Below are 14,695 nucleotides of genomic sequence, written 5' to 3' on the forward strand. Positions count from 1 at the left end.
AGTCTTGCCGTGTGACTTCTGACCTACAGAATCGGGAGAGAATACGTGGGTGGTATTTTAAGCCACTAAGTTTGTGGTAAAAGCTCCTCCTCACTGTGCTGCCTGGAAATTAGGCAGTTCCCATCATTAATGGTAATTAGTAGCTGATTACACAGCCAGATCAGTTTGGGAGTTGTCTCATTTAGCGAGTTCTGCAGTCTCTATGATTACTCTTTAATTTTTTTTTTTAACTTTTTATTCTGAATTTTTAAACTCACAAACATTTTGCAAACAGTCTAAAGAAGTCTCAAACACCCCTCCCCCAATTCTCCAGATGTTGCATAAACACAGTACAGTTACCCAAATCCGGAAATTAATATTGGTACAGTACTATTCCTGTTTCACCAGCTGTCCTACTAATGCCCCTTCTGTGGTTCAGGAAGCCATCCAGGATCCCATGTTCCATTTAGTCTTCGTGGCTCATTAGCTGCCTATAAAGCAAGAACACTTCCTCAGTCTATCTTTGTCTTTCACGACTTTGACATTTTTGAAGAACTGTTTGCTGGTTATTTTTGTAATGTCCTTTATTTTAGATGTCTCATGTCTCCTCACGATCAAATTCAGGTTATGCATTTTTGCGCAAGAATACTGCCCATGTGATGTGTCCTTCTCAGTGCATTGTATCAAGAGGCACCTGATGCTGATTTGGTCCATTACTGGTGACGTTGACTTTGATTAGGTGGTGGAGGTGGCTTCCAGTTTTTTCTACCGCAAAGCCACCACCTTCCCCTTTGCAACTAATGCTTACCTTGTAGGAGGTACTTTGAGACTGTTAATATCCTGTGTCTCACTGCATTATTGCTGCTTGCTAATTTTAGCTTCCCCGGAGGGTTCTTCTGTGAAACAATTATTTCTGTGCTTTTTGCCAAATGGTGACTTTTCTAGCGCCATGATTCCTTCTCCATCTCTGAGCTAGGATTCTAGTCATTTCTGTGAGGTCTAGGATTTGTGAGGAAGAGCTCTCCCTCCTCCCCTATGTATCTATTCACTTTCCTATTTATTTATGCCATTGCGGACTCATGGCTTCTCACTTTGTTCTCTGGGTCACAATCCATTGCTGCCATGACTGTTTTGGAGGAGCCCTTTCACGTTGGACCCTGTGTGTTTTGGATGCGTCCCCGTCGTTTGTCGGCAGGTCTGCAAAATGATTACTTATTTTCTGGCACAACAAGATGTTCCAGGCTCATCCTGTGCTTAGCCGTTCAAACCCTCCGGGGGCTCTTGGCTCCTTCAGGCGGAGACTGGTGTTTAGGAACCAACAGCCGTGAGTTAGATGTGTCCTTATAGCTACCCTTAGTATTTATAGTTTTCTCCGATACTGTGAATCATTGATTCTTTCATAGTTCCATAATTAGGTGTGCGCAGGTGAACACGTGCATGCGTGCGTGCACACGCACACGCACACGCACACACACACACATTTTGGTAATGGATAGTTGTTCATCCCCCAGCAGCTGGATTTCCCTCGGCCCCCTCGACCCCAAGGAAGTTCAGCCCCAACATTCCTGGGCCAGCCCACGTGCTCCTGCCCCACGCCCTCCCCTCCCCCATGCTCCCCATTGCTTCTCTCTTCTTCTGGGACCCTTCCCTCTCACTACCCCAGGGCCCCTGCTTCCAGCTCTACTACTGCTAATGTTACTCATAATGGCAGCTGCCTTTCACTGAGCACGTGTGCTCCAGGCAAATACGATTTCACGCGATCCTTACAGCAACCTGTAAAGAATGCATTATGCCCATTTTATAGGCAAAATACTGAAGCTCCAAGAGGGTCTATCATACAGCCTTGGGAAGCCGTGGCAGAGATTCTCAGCCAGTGTCTTCTCCTCACCCCTTGCTTGCGTCTTGCACGCACCCACGCCAGGGCTGGCTGGCCGGAGGTCTGCCTTTTGGCAGGACCCAGGGGCCCAGAAGCTTGAGGCGGCAGCAGCTTTAAACCACCTGGACCGTATCAATGGGGGGTGGCCCGCAGTGGGGACAGCCGCTGGACTCTCCACTCTGGGGAGTCTGGTGGAGGTGGGGGTGGGGCCCTCAAGTACTTTATGGGCCCTGCTGGTCCCTGTCCCCAGGCACGCCCCTTCCTTCCTTCCTTCCTTCCTTCCTTCCTTCCTTCCTTCCTCCCTTTCTTCCTTCCTTCCTCCTTAACACACTCTTCTTTACCAGTGTTCCCTGACCCCGATCAAATGTTCCCTCTTCCTATGACCTCAGTTCCTTCACTGGAGACCAAACCTCACATCCTACAGCTAGAGAGGAAAGGCTTGTGGGTAGAGATGAATTTCCGGGGTGGAACGTGTTAGATCTCTGAGTGTTACCCTCACTTTGGAGACAGCATGAAAGCCTTCAGTTTGGCCTACAAACTGGAAAAGAAATCTGGGAAGGGGGGCCCTTTTCTTCCTGCAGTAAGAAAACCAGAGGCCACGGCTCTGGCACTTTCTGCCCCAAGAGCCTGGGCCGGGAGGCGCCCCGCGGAGCACCGGGACCAGAGGAGAAGGGAGGCTGGTGCCCTGGGTGGGAGGAGCCCTGATTGTGCTCCCTCCAGACCCTGCAGGACCCCTCCCAGCCCGGTCCCACTCCCCCTCTTGGGTGTCTGAGCGCAGCCCTACACAAGGAGGGCCCGCTGCACCCTTATCACCTGGGAAGCTTCAGGCCCCGCCCCAGGCTTACTAAATCAGAAACCGCCCCTGGGGCCCAGCCAGCTGTCACAAATCCAGTCCTGCAGCTTGCTCCCTGCCCTGGGGCTGGAGCAGCTCTGTCCTCAGGCCCCGATGACCCGACCGGTGCTAGTGATGGTGGCCATTCTAGCACGATGACAGCTGGGGCCCTGGAGGAAGACCGGAACCCCCCTGACAACTCTTGCAGTTTCCGCAAGGTTCCAGCCACTAGGCTCGACTCTAGACGGCAGTGTGCTGTGCTCAGAGCTCCTCAGAAGAGTACTGCCCCGTCCATAGGTCATCAGACCCAGAACGGAAACGTCAGCGGACACAACGGGGAGTTTGGGGAATAATGATGCGATTCCTTCACTCTGCGACTCACACTATACTGTGGAAAGTGCCTCGGAATATACTCTCCACTTAAGATCTCTTCAAATCCTGCCTCCGCGCCGAAAGCCAGAGGGCCGTGAACCACTACCCCAGCCCATACTAGCTACTGGCCACAGTGAGTTAGTAGTTCTTGAGCAAATCCAATTTTTCAGGCCACTCGTTTCTCTCCTGTGTGAACTTGCCTAGGCTGTGGCCTCCCTTGTGCAAAGGACAAGCAGAGACACTCTTGAGGTTATGAAATGTCCACGGCAGCCCTTGTTGGCAGGTTCCGATTGGACGTGAAAGAACAGACGTCCCCGGGGATTATGAACAACAAGACCCAACATCAGAGAGGGCTGCTCTCGGAAATGATGGCAATAAGACAGCCACGAGTCCCCTGTTGTTCCTATAGGGGATTATGCTCAAGACTGGAGAGATGGGGCTCCGGTTCCTTCGTGGGGAACCGGTTTTCCTGCATCACTTCTGATTCCGCCTGGGGGGACTTTCCACACCCATGAGCGCTTCTCCCAAGTGTCCTGCAATTGGATCCAGTTCCCACACTAACTCCCCGCGCTTGGCATGGACCCCACCCCGCAACACTGCCCCCCACTTCAGATGCCAGTGCAACTACTGGGTGCCCAGGTACCCGCTCTGCTGTCTGGCGTGGCCACAAAGTCTGGGGTCTCCACGACTTTTGCTTTCAGGTTTGATAATTTGCTAGCGCTGCTCACGGAACCCAGAGAAGTGCTTTACTTGCTATTATCAGTTTATTGCCATGTATCAGTTTATACAACTCAGGAACAGCCAAATGGGAGAGGAGCGTAGGACGAGGTGAGCGGGTAGAGGTGCGTGGAGCCTCCCCGTCCTATCGGAACCTGCCACCTTCAGCCTGGAAACTCTCCGAACCCGTCATTTAGGGGTTTTTATCCAGGCTTCATTACATGCGCATGACTGACCACTGGTGATCCGACCCAATTGCCAGCCCCTCTCCCCTCCCTGGGTAGGGGTGGGGAGATAGAGCTGAGAGTTCCAACCCTCTAAGCATGATGTGGTCTTTCTGGCCACCAGCCATTATCCTGAAGCTACCTAAGTGTCCCAGCCACCAGTCATTTCATGAACATGCAAAAACCCTCTTTTCGCTCTGGAGATTCCGAGGTTTTTAAGCGCCAGGTGCCAGGAACTGGGAACAAAGACCAAATACGCATGTCTTACTGTATCACAATCAGCCGCCTGAGTCCACAAGGCAGTAAAGGCACCAGCTACAAGGAAGAGGTCCCCCCCCCCCCCCCCAGCGTGCATGTCCTCTGGCTTCACTGTGACTCGCAGCCGCACAAATCTGAGACGTGCAGGCTTGCATTTATCTGGCCTTAGATAAAATTTGCCTTCCTGCAAGTGAGTCCATGGAGTAAAGTGCAGGCCCGCTGGGTGTGATGGTTGTGGCAGGGGAAAGGGCAGAGGGCCTTGGCGATCTCTCTCAGTGTCAGATCTGCCCCCCCCCACCACTTCCTGTTCCTCTTACACAGACTGACACCCACACTCAGGAGCTGAAGTCGGAGAGCTCAGGAACCCAAATGACAATACCTTGTCTGAACCAACGCTGGCTTCCTTCTCCCAGACGTGGGTTCCCTTCCAATGTGGGGGTGGAGTCTGGACCACCACCCATAAAGGGTAGCAGCCAAAGGAACTGCACCCCCCCTCCCCATCACGAAATGATTAAAAACCCACGAACACCCCACTGGCTCTGACTTTTCAGTTCACCTGGATTTTTTTTTTTCCACTACGTAGAAAGTGGGGAATTGCATAGGTACCTTAAATATTAGATCTGGAAACTGTTCCCAACACCATTTCTTCAAACTGTAACATAAAATAGCACTTTTTCGCAGGAACTCTCACCTGGACGGACAGATGACCTCTGCCTTTGGGAAATTTGATCCCACTAAGTAGTTAAGCATTTTTCGGGTGCTGGCCTTCACACAAAATGTTTAGTGATGTGAGGAATGGTCTCCCTTCTCCATTTCTCGAGGTTACGGTTCCTGAAAGTCCCATTATTATTATTATTATTATTATTTTAAAGTTATTTTTGACATATGTATTGATCAGGATGTGAGGGGCTGTTCTAGGTCCCCGGGGAAACAGCGATGCGCAAGGGAGACAGAGACGCAGTTTGCCGGAGGCGATCACTGCCGGCGTGGGGTCGGGGTGGGGTCGGGGTGGGGGGTGGAAGAGCGCGGGGCGGGAGCCCAGGAGCTGGAAGGATTTTCGACGAGGGCGGCCAGAGATGCGCTTTGCGGGGATTACTCCCTCCGGCCTTCATTTAATTTCCGTCCACGCCGGCCAGCCGTTGGCGCCGCCCCCCCCCCCCCCCCCCCCGTGCCGGTGCCGAGCGCCCGAGGGCAGAATCAGCGCGGGAGGCGGTCCCCCGAGGCCCCGCCCGGAAGGTGTGCCCGCGGCGTGGGGAGGGGCGCGCAGCGGCGCCGGGCGCGCAGGGGTTAAGCGCTTTCCGCCGGGCCCGCCCCGGAGGCCGCGCCGCCCGCCTCGCCGCGGTCCCACCCTCCGGCGGTGACGCGCCCCGCTCTGTCCAAATATGTCCCTTTCCCCCCTCCCTCGCCCGGCGCCCGCAGGCGCCCCCGAGCCGCGAGGCTGGCACTCGGACGTCGCCCGGCTTCGGTATCCCGGGCCGGCCCCGCGGGGCGCACCCCTCCGCGATGCCCTTCAGGAAAGGTAGGCGCCCTCCCCGCGCGCGGCCGCCGGGGACGCAGCCCCGAGAGCCCAGCCCGCGTGGTCTCCCCTCCCCCCCCCCCCCCCCCGGGCGCGCGCCGCTCCCCGCGCGACCCCCCGTCGTCCCCGCGCGACCCCCCCGCCCGGCCCTGCCGTGCCCGCCACCCCCACCCACCCCGGGCCCCGCGCCGCCCGCCACCCCCCGCGCTGCCGGGCACTGCCCGGCCCTCCGCACCGCCCCCCGCGCCGGCTCTGCCCTCGGCCCTGCCCGCCCCCGGTCCCGCACAGCCCACGGACCGCGCGCTGCCCCGGCCGCCCCCGCCACCGCCGCACGTGTCCCGGCCGGTGCGCCGCGCGGGCTGCCCAGGGCCTGCGCCACTCGCGCGACTTTGAACGAACCCCCCGGTCGCGCCTCATTAAGTTGGAGGTCGCGCGCGACCGGCGGGCCGGGGGCCCTCGGTGGCGGGGGTTTGGCCGCGTGGGATTCCCCGCTGCGCACTCGGTGGCAGGCTGAGTCCGAGGGGAGGGACCGCCGGGACACGCGGGTGGGAGAGGCAGGTCTGTGTGCGGGTCCTGCCGCCGCCCTTCTCTACCCTCCGACTCCTGGGACGTCATGTAAACCACCCGGAACCTCAGTTCTTCGGCAAAATGGGGGACTGGGGACGGCTGTGTGGGACCGGTGGGACAATGCACCGAAAGGCGGATACCGACCGAGGTGAGGTCGGCCTGGCCTGGGAAGGTGCCCTCCGGCAAGACCTCCCCCCGCCCTGCGCCTGGCACGGGGACACCCACCTGGCCCACCTGCAGGCCTGGCATTTAAGCTTGTTCACTGGGCCCTCCCCCTCTGCAGCGGGTGTGTGTGTGGGGGGGTGCACAAGCCCTGTCCGCGAGCCTCCGATCCTCCTGTGGCCCCCTGCCCCGGAAGGGGGATCCCACTGTATTGGGCCTCAGTTGGCTAGCCGGGTGATGAAGGCCGCGTCACTGCAGAGCTCCGCTCGGATCCTGGGGGCTGCCGGTCAGCTCGGAGCCCAGGGTAGAGAGGGAGATTCAGTTTTACTTCCCAGTCCGAGCTGTCTGACTCCTTCCCCTTTTCTCTTCGTGTGGGGAGGGGTTTGGGCTCTGGTGACCCACCCCTACCTGGGTACCCTGGCGGGGTGAGGAGTAACTGAGAGGAAGCCTCCACCCCGCCCCCCCGGGGGGGCGGCGGCTGGGACTGAGCTGGGTGGCCCTCTGCCTGTCTTCTTGCCGGCTCTTCCTTCCCTCATAACTCAGATACTAGGCCAATGCTCTGGTTGCACTTGAAGCCCTGTTGGCCTTTGTCCTTTTTACAAAGGTTGCCGGATAGAGCTCCTGGTTGTGAACGGGACTGGTGAGAAGGAAGGCGGCTGCTTCTAAGAGCAGGCGGGGTGTGTGGGGGGGTGGTGAGAAGGAAGGCCTCTGCTTCTAGGAACAGGGAGAAAGCTGTCTTCGGTCCTCTGTCAGCTCACGACGTCCCGCCCCTCGGTCACTGTCCTCAGTGTCTCCATTACTCCACTTATAACATGGCGGCCTTGCCTAGACGGTCCCTCAGGCTCTCACCTGACCTCATTTAACTGCAGCGTGAACAGTTGCATGTCTGCTGACTTTACCACTTCTCTGCTCGCTCATTTCCTTGTGGTCTCTGCGGGGGAGCTCCCAGAAGGCCTGTCCCAGCACTTGTTGGTGGGGGCCGGGGAGGGGGTGGCGAGCATCCACATCAAGGATTAAATACCTGCGCAGCTAAATGATCTTGCACGTGTGACGATTTCCCTTGATGACAGTATTAATAGCTCACACAGGACAAAACATTTGCAAACTGCTAAAGGTTGAGGCTTCGTCATTGCTGCACGAAGGGGACAATACCATTCCCTGTTCTGTGGATGCTAATTCGTGAAGGTCCTAGGATGGGAGGAACAGTAGTTGCTGGGTTTTGGAAGCTTTGGTGGTAAGCCAGCCAGGGCTGGGACTCTGGAGGGCTTGGAGCCCGAGCCAGAACTCCCCCACTTGATTGAGTCGTGATCTCCTACCTAGAAGTAAGCCCAAGTGGAAATTGCAGGGAGACCTGGTTTGTTCAGTATCGTGATAGGATGTCATTTGGGGCTGCGCAAGTTGGAAAGGTCGGCCGTGGGGTGGGGCTCAGCACCGTGTCCCTGGAACTGTCCAGATGGTGGACACTTAAGTGCGTATGTTTTACATATATATACATATATATATGTATATATATATACACATATATGATTTTGAGCCATCTGAATATATTAACAATTCAAAAAAATAATTTAAAAATTAGGAAATGAAAAGCCTTTCCTGCTCTCCCCACCCCCCTTGCCCCCAAGATGAAAAGAAGCCCGGTGGAGAAGGACTTCCTCCTAGCTAACCTCTTGAAAGTTACTTGACTACTAATTCCCTTCCCATGCTGTGTTTTTGGGGCTTGACAGGTAGGACTTTGGGATCAGCTCGGTCAGAAGCCCAGTGAGAACACAAGGTGTGCTCGCTCATAGGGGGCAAGCTGAGCAAAGTTTAACAAGGGGACTGTTAGAACATTTGGGTGGGGTGTACGAAAAGCGCAAAAGAGACTGCAGAACCTCGGGCATTACCGCCCGAGGCCCAAAGGGCTGAGGAGCCTGATCGGAGCTGAGCCAGCTTATGATCCAGGCAGCTCGTAGTCCCAAGGAGAGCGGAGAGCAGACTGGGAGAGTCAGCAGCAAGGTCACGCTTCTCCCTCCCTGTGACCTCAAGGCCTGGGCAGCCTGCTGGCCGGAGCCCCTCGATTCCATGCAGGCTGGCCCGCTGGGACGCAGAGCTGGGTGGGCTCACCTTTGGTGAGGGCGGATCTGGTGAGACAAACAGGTGATCTGCCCAGGATCTTAGGTCCTGTGCTTTGAGTGTGGGATGAACAAGCTGATGTCTCCCGAATGCAGAGTTCAGTGACTGCATGCTACGTCATTCTTTGTTTTGTTCGCTCATTCATTCATTCATTCATTCATTCTCTGGATCGAGTGCGTGCTATGCACCGGGGTCACGCACCGTGCTGGCCCAGTGAGGTTTGGCAGCTCCCTCCCTGGACTGACACCTCCAGTCTGGTCCACGGCACGCCCGTATGGCCAGGCAGAAACCACCGAGCGCGGATGGATGAACGAAACTGGCCGAGATCGGCCCGGGCAGCAGCTGCCAGCGACCTTCCCCACGGGCAGGTGGGGATGACAGTGGCCACGGTGGGGAACAGAGCTGGGTCCTCTGCCATGTGTCTGGAAGAAGTAGGCTTCGAGATTGGTCTGGGTCAGGAGGAGGCAGCACTCTCCGAAGCGGGCAGGAAGAGCTTGGGCCAACACCAGGAGAAGGCGGTGGTGGGCGGGGGAGGCCGTGGTGGGGGGTGAAGGCTGGAGCCCCGCTGTGAAGGGAGGGGGTGGCTCTTCTCAGAGGGCTTTACAGATGGGAGACGGGGTGACTGTTCCTGAGATTCAGGTGCGGCTCTGTCCGAGCCTGGGGTCTCCACTACCTTCTCGAGGTCCCCTTCTGGTGGAGAAGTAAAACCGTCTTAGGGAACGGGGTCGCAAGGATTCTGGCACAGCCCCACCTTTCGGGGGGGACAAGGGGAACAGTGAATGACAGTAAGAAACCCAACTAGCATCACAGAGCATCCTCCCCAGGCCTTCTCCAAGTGCCTGCTCACCGGTTCTCCCCACCTGCTGGTGTGAGTGGCATCATTTCCCTGGAAAGATAAAGGGCGCGAGGCTTACAGGGACAATGCAGCTTGTCTAAATTCCCTCGATAAGTTGTGTGCTCCGCAGGGCTGGGACTTAGGCCTCTGCATTCTGCCTTTCCGGCACGGCCGGTGATGGCACAGGTTAGGAGGTGACGTAGGATATGATCGCCATCAGGCAGAGAAACCGTACGGTATGAGAAGTGTGCCGTGTGAACCAGCAATTTCTTTCACATCAGAAAGGAGCAGAGGGACAGACGGGGCTGCCTGACGCGTCTGGGTCTTTGAGAGACGGATGCAGGCGGATGCGGGTGGGCCCGCACAGGACAATACCGGCCTTCTGCCTCTCTTCAGGTGGCCCCAGGACACTGCCGTCATAAGTGCTGATCCCGTGTCGTGGAGCTGATGACAGGCCGCAGCTGCTTGGGGAGCTGACCCGTGCCTGCTGGGCACAGGGTTTCCGGGGATGCTGAGGGAACTAAGGGAAAAACAAATACCATCACAAGGGATGCGACACATTTGGAATTCCTGCAACTCAGCCACTTGCAACAGGAAATCAGTTACATTTGTTTCGATTTTGCTGACTGGGGTCAGCATTTTGGGACCGTAAACCCAGGACCTGTCCTTCCTTTCTCTCCCCAGGGGAAGTGCGAAGATCAGATCCTGAAAAGACCTTCTCCAGGAGGGGCTGGGCTCTCCTTCCTTCCTGTCCCAGGCGCCTCCTTGCACTCTGGGTGTCTGTGGTGGTGGGCTATGTTCTGGGGTGCGCTCTCCTCCCCCAGGGCCTAGCAGCTTCCTGGATGAGGCCGGGGCTCCCTGGCCATTTCAGAGCCGTATCCCAGATGTGCTTGCGGCGTGCTCCCCAAGGAAGGAGACCCAGCGGTGTTGTGTACGGACAGGTCCTGGTGTCGGGGGGAACAGTCTGGCCGGGGAGCTCAGAGATCAGGTAGTGACAGGGCGACTGGGGTCAGTTACTGGCTGGATTATCTCAAGTCACTTAAGAGCACTTGGCCTCAGTTTACCAGCCTGGGAAAGGAGCATGAGCTAAGATTCCCTCCAGATCTGACTCCGTGCCCTCTAATCATTTGTCTCACACACACGGAGTCTCCCACGCGTCTTGGGCAAGCTGTCTGCAGGAGGTAGAAGGGATCGTCTCTGTGCCTTTGTCCCCAAAGACTGTCCTGGGCATGCTAGCCTGCTGTCTCCCGGTGTCTTCGGGAGAGAAACTAAGTTTCAGGCAAGTGGCACATGACAAAGTCATGGCCCTGCCTTCTCTGGTCTCCGTGATCCTTCAGCTTTGACCTCAGGACTGAAATTTATGCCCAAGGAAGTTGGTATCGGAGTCCAATTTCTTTCTTTCTTTCTTTCTTTTTAATGTTTATTTATTTATTTTTGAGGAGAGCGAGCACAAGCGGGGGAGGGGCAGAGAGAGGGAGGGAGACACCGAATCCGAAGCCGGCTCCAGGCTCCGTGCTGTCAGCACAGAGCCCGACGCGGGGCTCGAACCCACGAACCGTGAGGTCGTGACCTGAGCCGAAGCTGGACGCGTCACCAGCTGAGCCACCCACACGCCCCTCAGAGTCCAGTCTCCTGAATGTGCATTGTACCTTCCTGTCCTATGGAGTCTGGAAGTCTGTGTCTGATGTCGGGCCATCATATTCATGGGTCTGGCAGTTCCATCAGGTAGCTCCAGGGCTGAGAACGTTTTGCTCATCTTCCCAGAGTCTAAAGTAATCATAAGTAGCAGGCCCCCCCGTGTGGAACTTTATAGGTAAGAGTGACTGTGCCCACACCATGCTGACAGTCAATTTGTCAGAAAGAGAGCCTCCCTCTTCCCCGCGTCCTTGGCCCGATGAAAACAAGCGGGTGTTCCAGAAGTGTGGGCCCTTTACCTGGCTTTCCTCTCTTGATGTGCAGGGAGCTGAGCTGTGCTGATGCTTTTTGAGGAAACTACTGTGTTCTTCCTTAGGGCCAAGCTGCTTTGGTGTTTTTACCTTCTCCTTGACGTATTGAACCCCAGCAATGGATTGGATTCGGAAAGCCCTCCCCTCGAGGCTGTGGAAGTCATCATGAGGCTTGGGGACCTGGCTCGGTCCAGTCCCAGGCAGAGCAAACTTTCATCGGTCAGTGGGGGCAGACAGGAGCTCAGAGAGGCACCCCAGAGAAGCGTGGGCTTCGGGGCAGGAAGAAAGAAAGAGAACGAACCTGTCAGGAGAGGGATGCGTTTTGATGCAGACAGACCCTGGAAAGCCTGGCCCCCAGCACCATGGCCGCATGACTGCTCATGTGGCCAGATGCTGCCTGGGAAGAGTGGGTGCAGAACGTCCCCTTCTGTAGGGAAATGTCCAGACCCTGTGGGCCTTATTCCTGGCCACACATTTGGATTAACCGGGGAGCTTTTAAAAAAGTCTGATGCACCAGAAATTCTGATGGGATAGTTTTGGGCCGATGCTCGGGCAGAAAGTTTTGTGAGCCAGTACTGATCCCAGAGTGTATGGCACGCTGTGATATTTTGTAGTCTCTCCTGTCTCATTGAAAAGGATTCTGGTGTGCTTCCAGCAAATCGATTTCAAGGCCACTAGTGGGGAGGAGCCCACAATCTTGAAAACACTGTTCTAGCGTGATAGCTCGTGCTGCAGAGGCTGGGGGCTGAAAACTGCATTTCCCAGCTCTCCCCTGCAGCTGGGGTGCCGAGCGTGACTTAGGGTTTTCATCAAGGTCCGAGTGGTCCTGCTTCAAGGATTCTGGCAGGTACAGCTGTGGAGGCGTCCAGCCTCTCAGCGGGGGGCTTTCTGAACCAGGCAGCCTCGGCAAGAAGCAGGGAACGTGGATAAAAGGTTAGCGACCCCCCCCCCCCCCCCCCGTTCAGTCAGCCATCCGCAAAGGCCCCATTTCTCTGGGGACATGCACAAAATAACCATTTGGGGAACACTGAGAAAGGGAGGGCTATAGACTCACTCAGTAGTTGAGGACATTGACATAGAACGGGCAAGAGGGGCGCCTGGGTGGCTCAGTCGGTTAAGGGTTCGACTCTTGGTGTCGGCTCAAGTCATGATCTCACGGTTTGTGGGATCGAGCCCCGTGTCAGCCTCTGCGCTGAGTGTGGAGCCTGCTTAAGATTCTCTCTCTCTTTCTCTCTGCCCCTCCCCCCGCTCCTGCTCCCACTTGCACTCTCTCTCTCTCTCCCTTAAAATAAATAAATAAACCTAAAAAAAAAAAAAAAGGCAAGAAACACAACTGGATGCCAGCTGGCTGCCTCTGCCCACAGTACCTACCTGTGCTGTTACTTCAGTCATTTCCGTACGCTCTTCAATCATCTGGCAAAGATCTATCTGTTCGGCGCCAAACAAACCCCACAGCACCTGCTTTACCTGCGGGGTAAAGAGCTGAGGGTACAGCAGTGACCAGTGTAGGCAAAACTGCCTGCCTTCATGGGACTGACTTTCTAACGGGGGTAGACAGGCAGTAAACAGATAGGTGAATATAGAGTGTGCCCAGTGGACCTAATGGCTATGGAGAGGAGGAAGGAGAGTGGGGACGGGGGGCAGGCCTCTATTTTAAGTAGGATGGTCGCCCCAGGGTGACATTTGGGTAGAGACTGAAGGGAGTGAGGAGTGGACGGTGCAGTATGTGAGGAGAGTGTTCTCACAGGGGGAAGTGCAGGTGCAAAGGTCCTGTGGCCACAGTGGGCTGAGTTTGGGAGGAAATATGCAAGCCAGTGAGGCCACCTTTAGAAAGGTAGCAGGGCAGATGCTATAGATCAAGGCTACTCTAGGGCCTGGGCCTCTGACTCCGAGTGGGATGGGAAGCCCTTGGAGGGTTTCAGCCGAGGCGTGGCAGAAATGAACTTGGCTATTATAAGCCATGAGTGCAGGATGTGGCTGCCTTCCTGAGAACAGGCTGTAGGGTGACGAGGGTGAATCAGGGAGACCAGGTGGGAGCCTGTTGGTGAGCGGTGACATTGGCTTAGGTCAGGCTGGGGGAGGGGCAGGTGGTCCAAAGTGGTTGGATTCTGAATATATTTAGGATTCGCAGACTGCAGGGTTTGTGAGGGATTGGACGTAGGGGAAGAGGAAGGGTGAGCCACGGGTGACTCCCTAGCTGCCTTGTGGGAGGGATGCCGAGGGCCCTGGTGGTTATGGTCGCGGCCGCGCCACCAGCCGAGGCGCCACCAATCCCGGGGAGTTCATTGGCGCTCTGTAACTGTGCTGTTGACCTCCAAGAGGAGCGGACCTCCCCAAGCAGCGGTTCGGCTTGTATCCGTGGTTCGGGAGGGTTGGGACTCAGCAAGGAGCCTTCCAGAAAGACCGATTATGCTCTGAGCCACGTGTCAGACATACACCTCCTTTAAGAAGAACCTGACTTTCAAAACCAGGATTGATTATTATTGCCACACATGAGGGATTCTTAAAGTTCAGGTGTGTCTTACGTGATGGACACATGGCCAAGCATGGGTAGTTTCCCAGCCGGGAGAGAAGCGTGCGCTGGGGTTTTCACGTTGCCAGTGTTTCTGTGTCCGTAGTACCCGATTGCCAGACAATTTCTGTCCATCCTTCAGTTTCCTTAGACCACGAAGGCCTCCATTGTCAGAGAGGGGAAAGCTCCAGGCCAGAGAGCCGTCCCGAACAAACTCAGCCCAGCCACCAGCTGACCATGTTGGCCTCCAAACAGGGTGACCGGCTCGACCAGGATTGCCCGGGATGTCCCCCTCCTTAGTGCAGGAAACCAGGAGACAAGGCCACCTGCTGAGTGCCGGGCACACCAGGACGCTGGGTCACCCCACTTGCCTCCAGCCAGCCCTGGCCCCCGGGCTTGATGGCCTCATTTAGAGGAATAGGTTTTAAAACCTCATTAATGTTTGAATAACAAAAGGAAAGAATCCAAGCTAACATCACGGTCCCCGCAGACCTGAAGACTCAGGAAGATGTGTTTCCTTGCGGTTCTGCCAAGGGGCGTGGAAGGAAATCAAAGCAAGAATTGTCAGCCGCTCGCTGCCTCCTGCTCACAGTAAAGGAATCCGAATCTGCAGATTGGCTGGTGTGTGTGTGAAAAGTCTGCAACTTGAATGTCATGCTTTTATGATAAAGTGAGTCGGTTGGCATCCACTTCACCGTGAATCATGTCTGCTGCAGACACATCATTTCCCAGATATATACGCGGAGAACAAAAAGTGGAGCCCACCTCAAGCCAAATCATGTTT

At 55.9% G+C, this 14,695-nt stretch overlaps 1 protein-coding gene and 1 long non-coding RNA gene across 5 annotated transcripts in view; one reads left to right on the plus strand and one right to left on the minus strand.

Annotated features, from left to right (window-relative positions):
* Positions 1-211: 211 nt before the first annotated feature.
* LOC123591237 lies at positions 212-5,435 on the minus strand. The gene is made up of 2 exons (XR_006709182.1): positions 4,950-5,435; positions 212-470 (listed from the first exon to the last, which is right to left on the minus strand). It is a non-coding gene; the product is annotated as an uncharacterized LOC123591237 (long non-coding RNA).
* A 74-nt stretch (positions 5,436-5,509) lies between these two features.
* The window catches only part of PFKFB3 (6-phosphofructo-2-kinase/fructose-2,6-biphosphatase 3), a 76,008-nt gene continuing 66,822 nt past the window's right edge, over positions 5,510-14,695 (plus strand). For 3 of the 4 annotated variants that reach the window (XM_045465199.1, XM_045465201.1, XM_045465197.1), the window contains exon 1: positions 5,652-5,777. In XM_045465199.1, coding sequence (XP_045321155.1) covers positions 5,762-5,777 — 16 coding nt within the window. In that variant the 5' untranslated portion in view covers positions 5,652-5,761. Of the gene's footprint in view, positions 5,778-14,695 lie in introns of all 4 variants that reach the window. The other variant, XM_045465198.1, reaches the window with a different exon arrangement.

Source organism: Leopardus geoffroyi, chromosome B4, assembly GCF_018350155.1.
Source record: "Leopardus geoffroyi isolate Oge1 chromosome B4, O.geoffroyi_Oge1_pat1.0, whole genome shotgun sequence".
NCBI classification, from domain to species: domain Eukaryota; kingdom Metazoa; phylum Chordata; class Mammalia; order Carnivora; family Felidae; genus Leopardus; species Leopardus geoffroyi.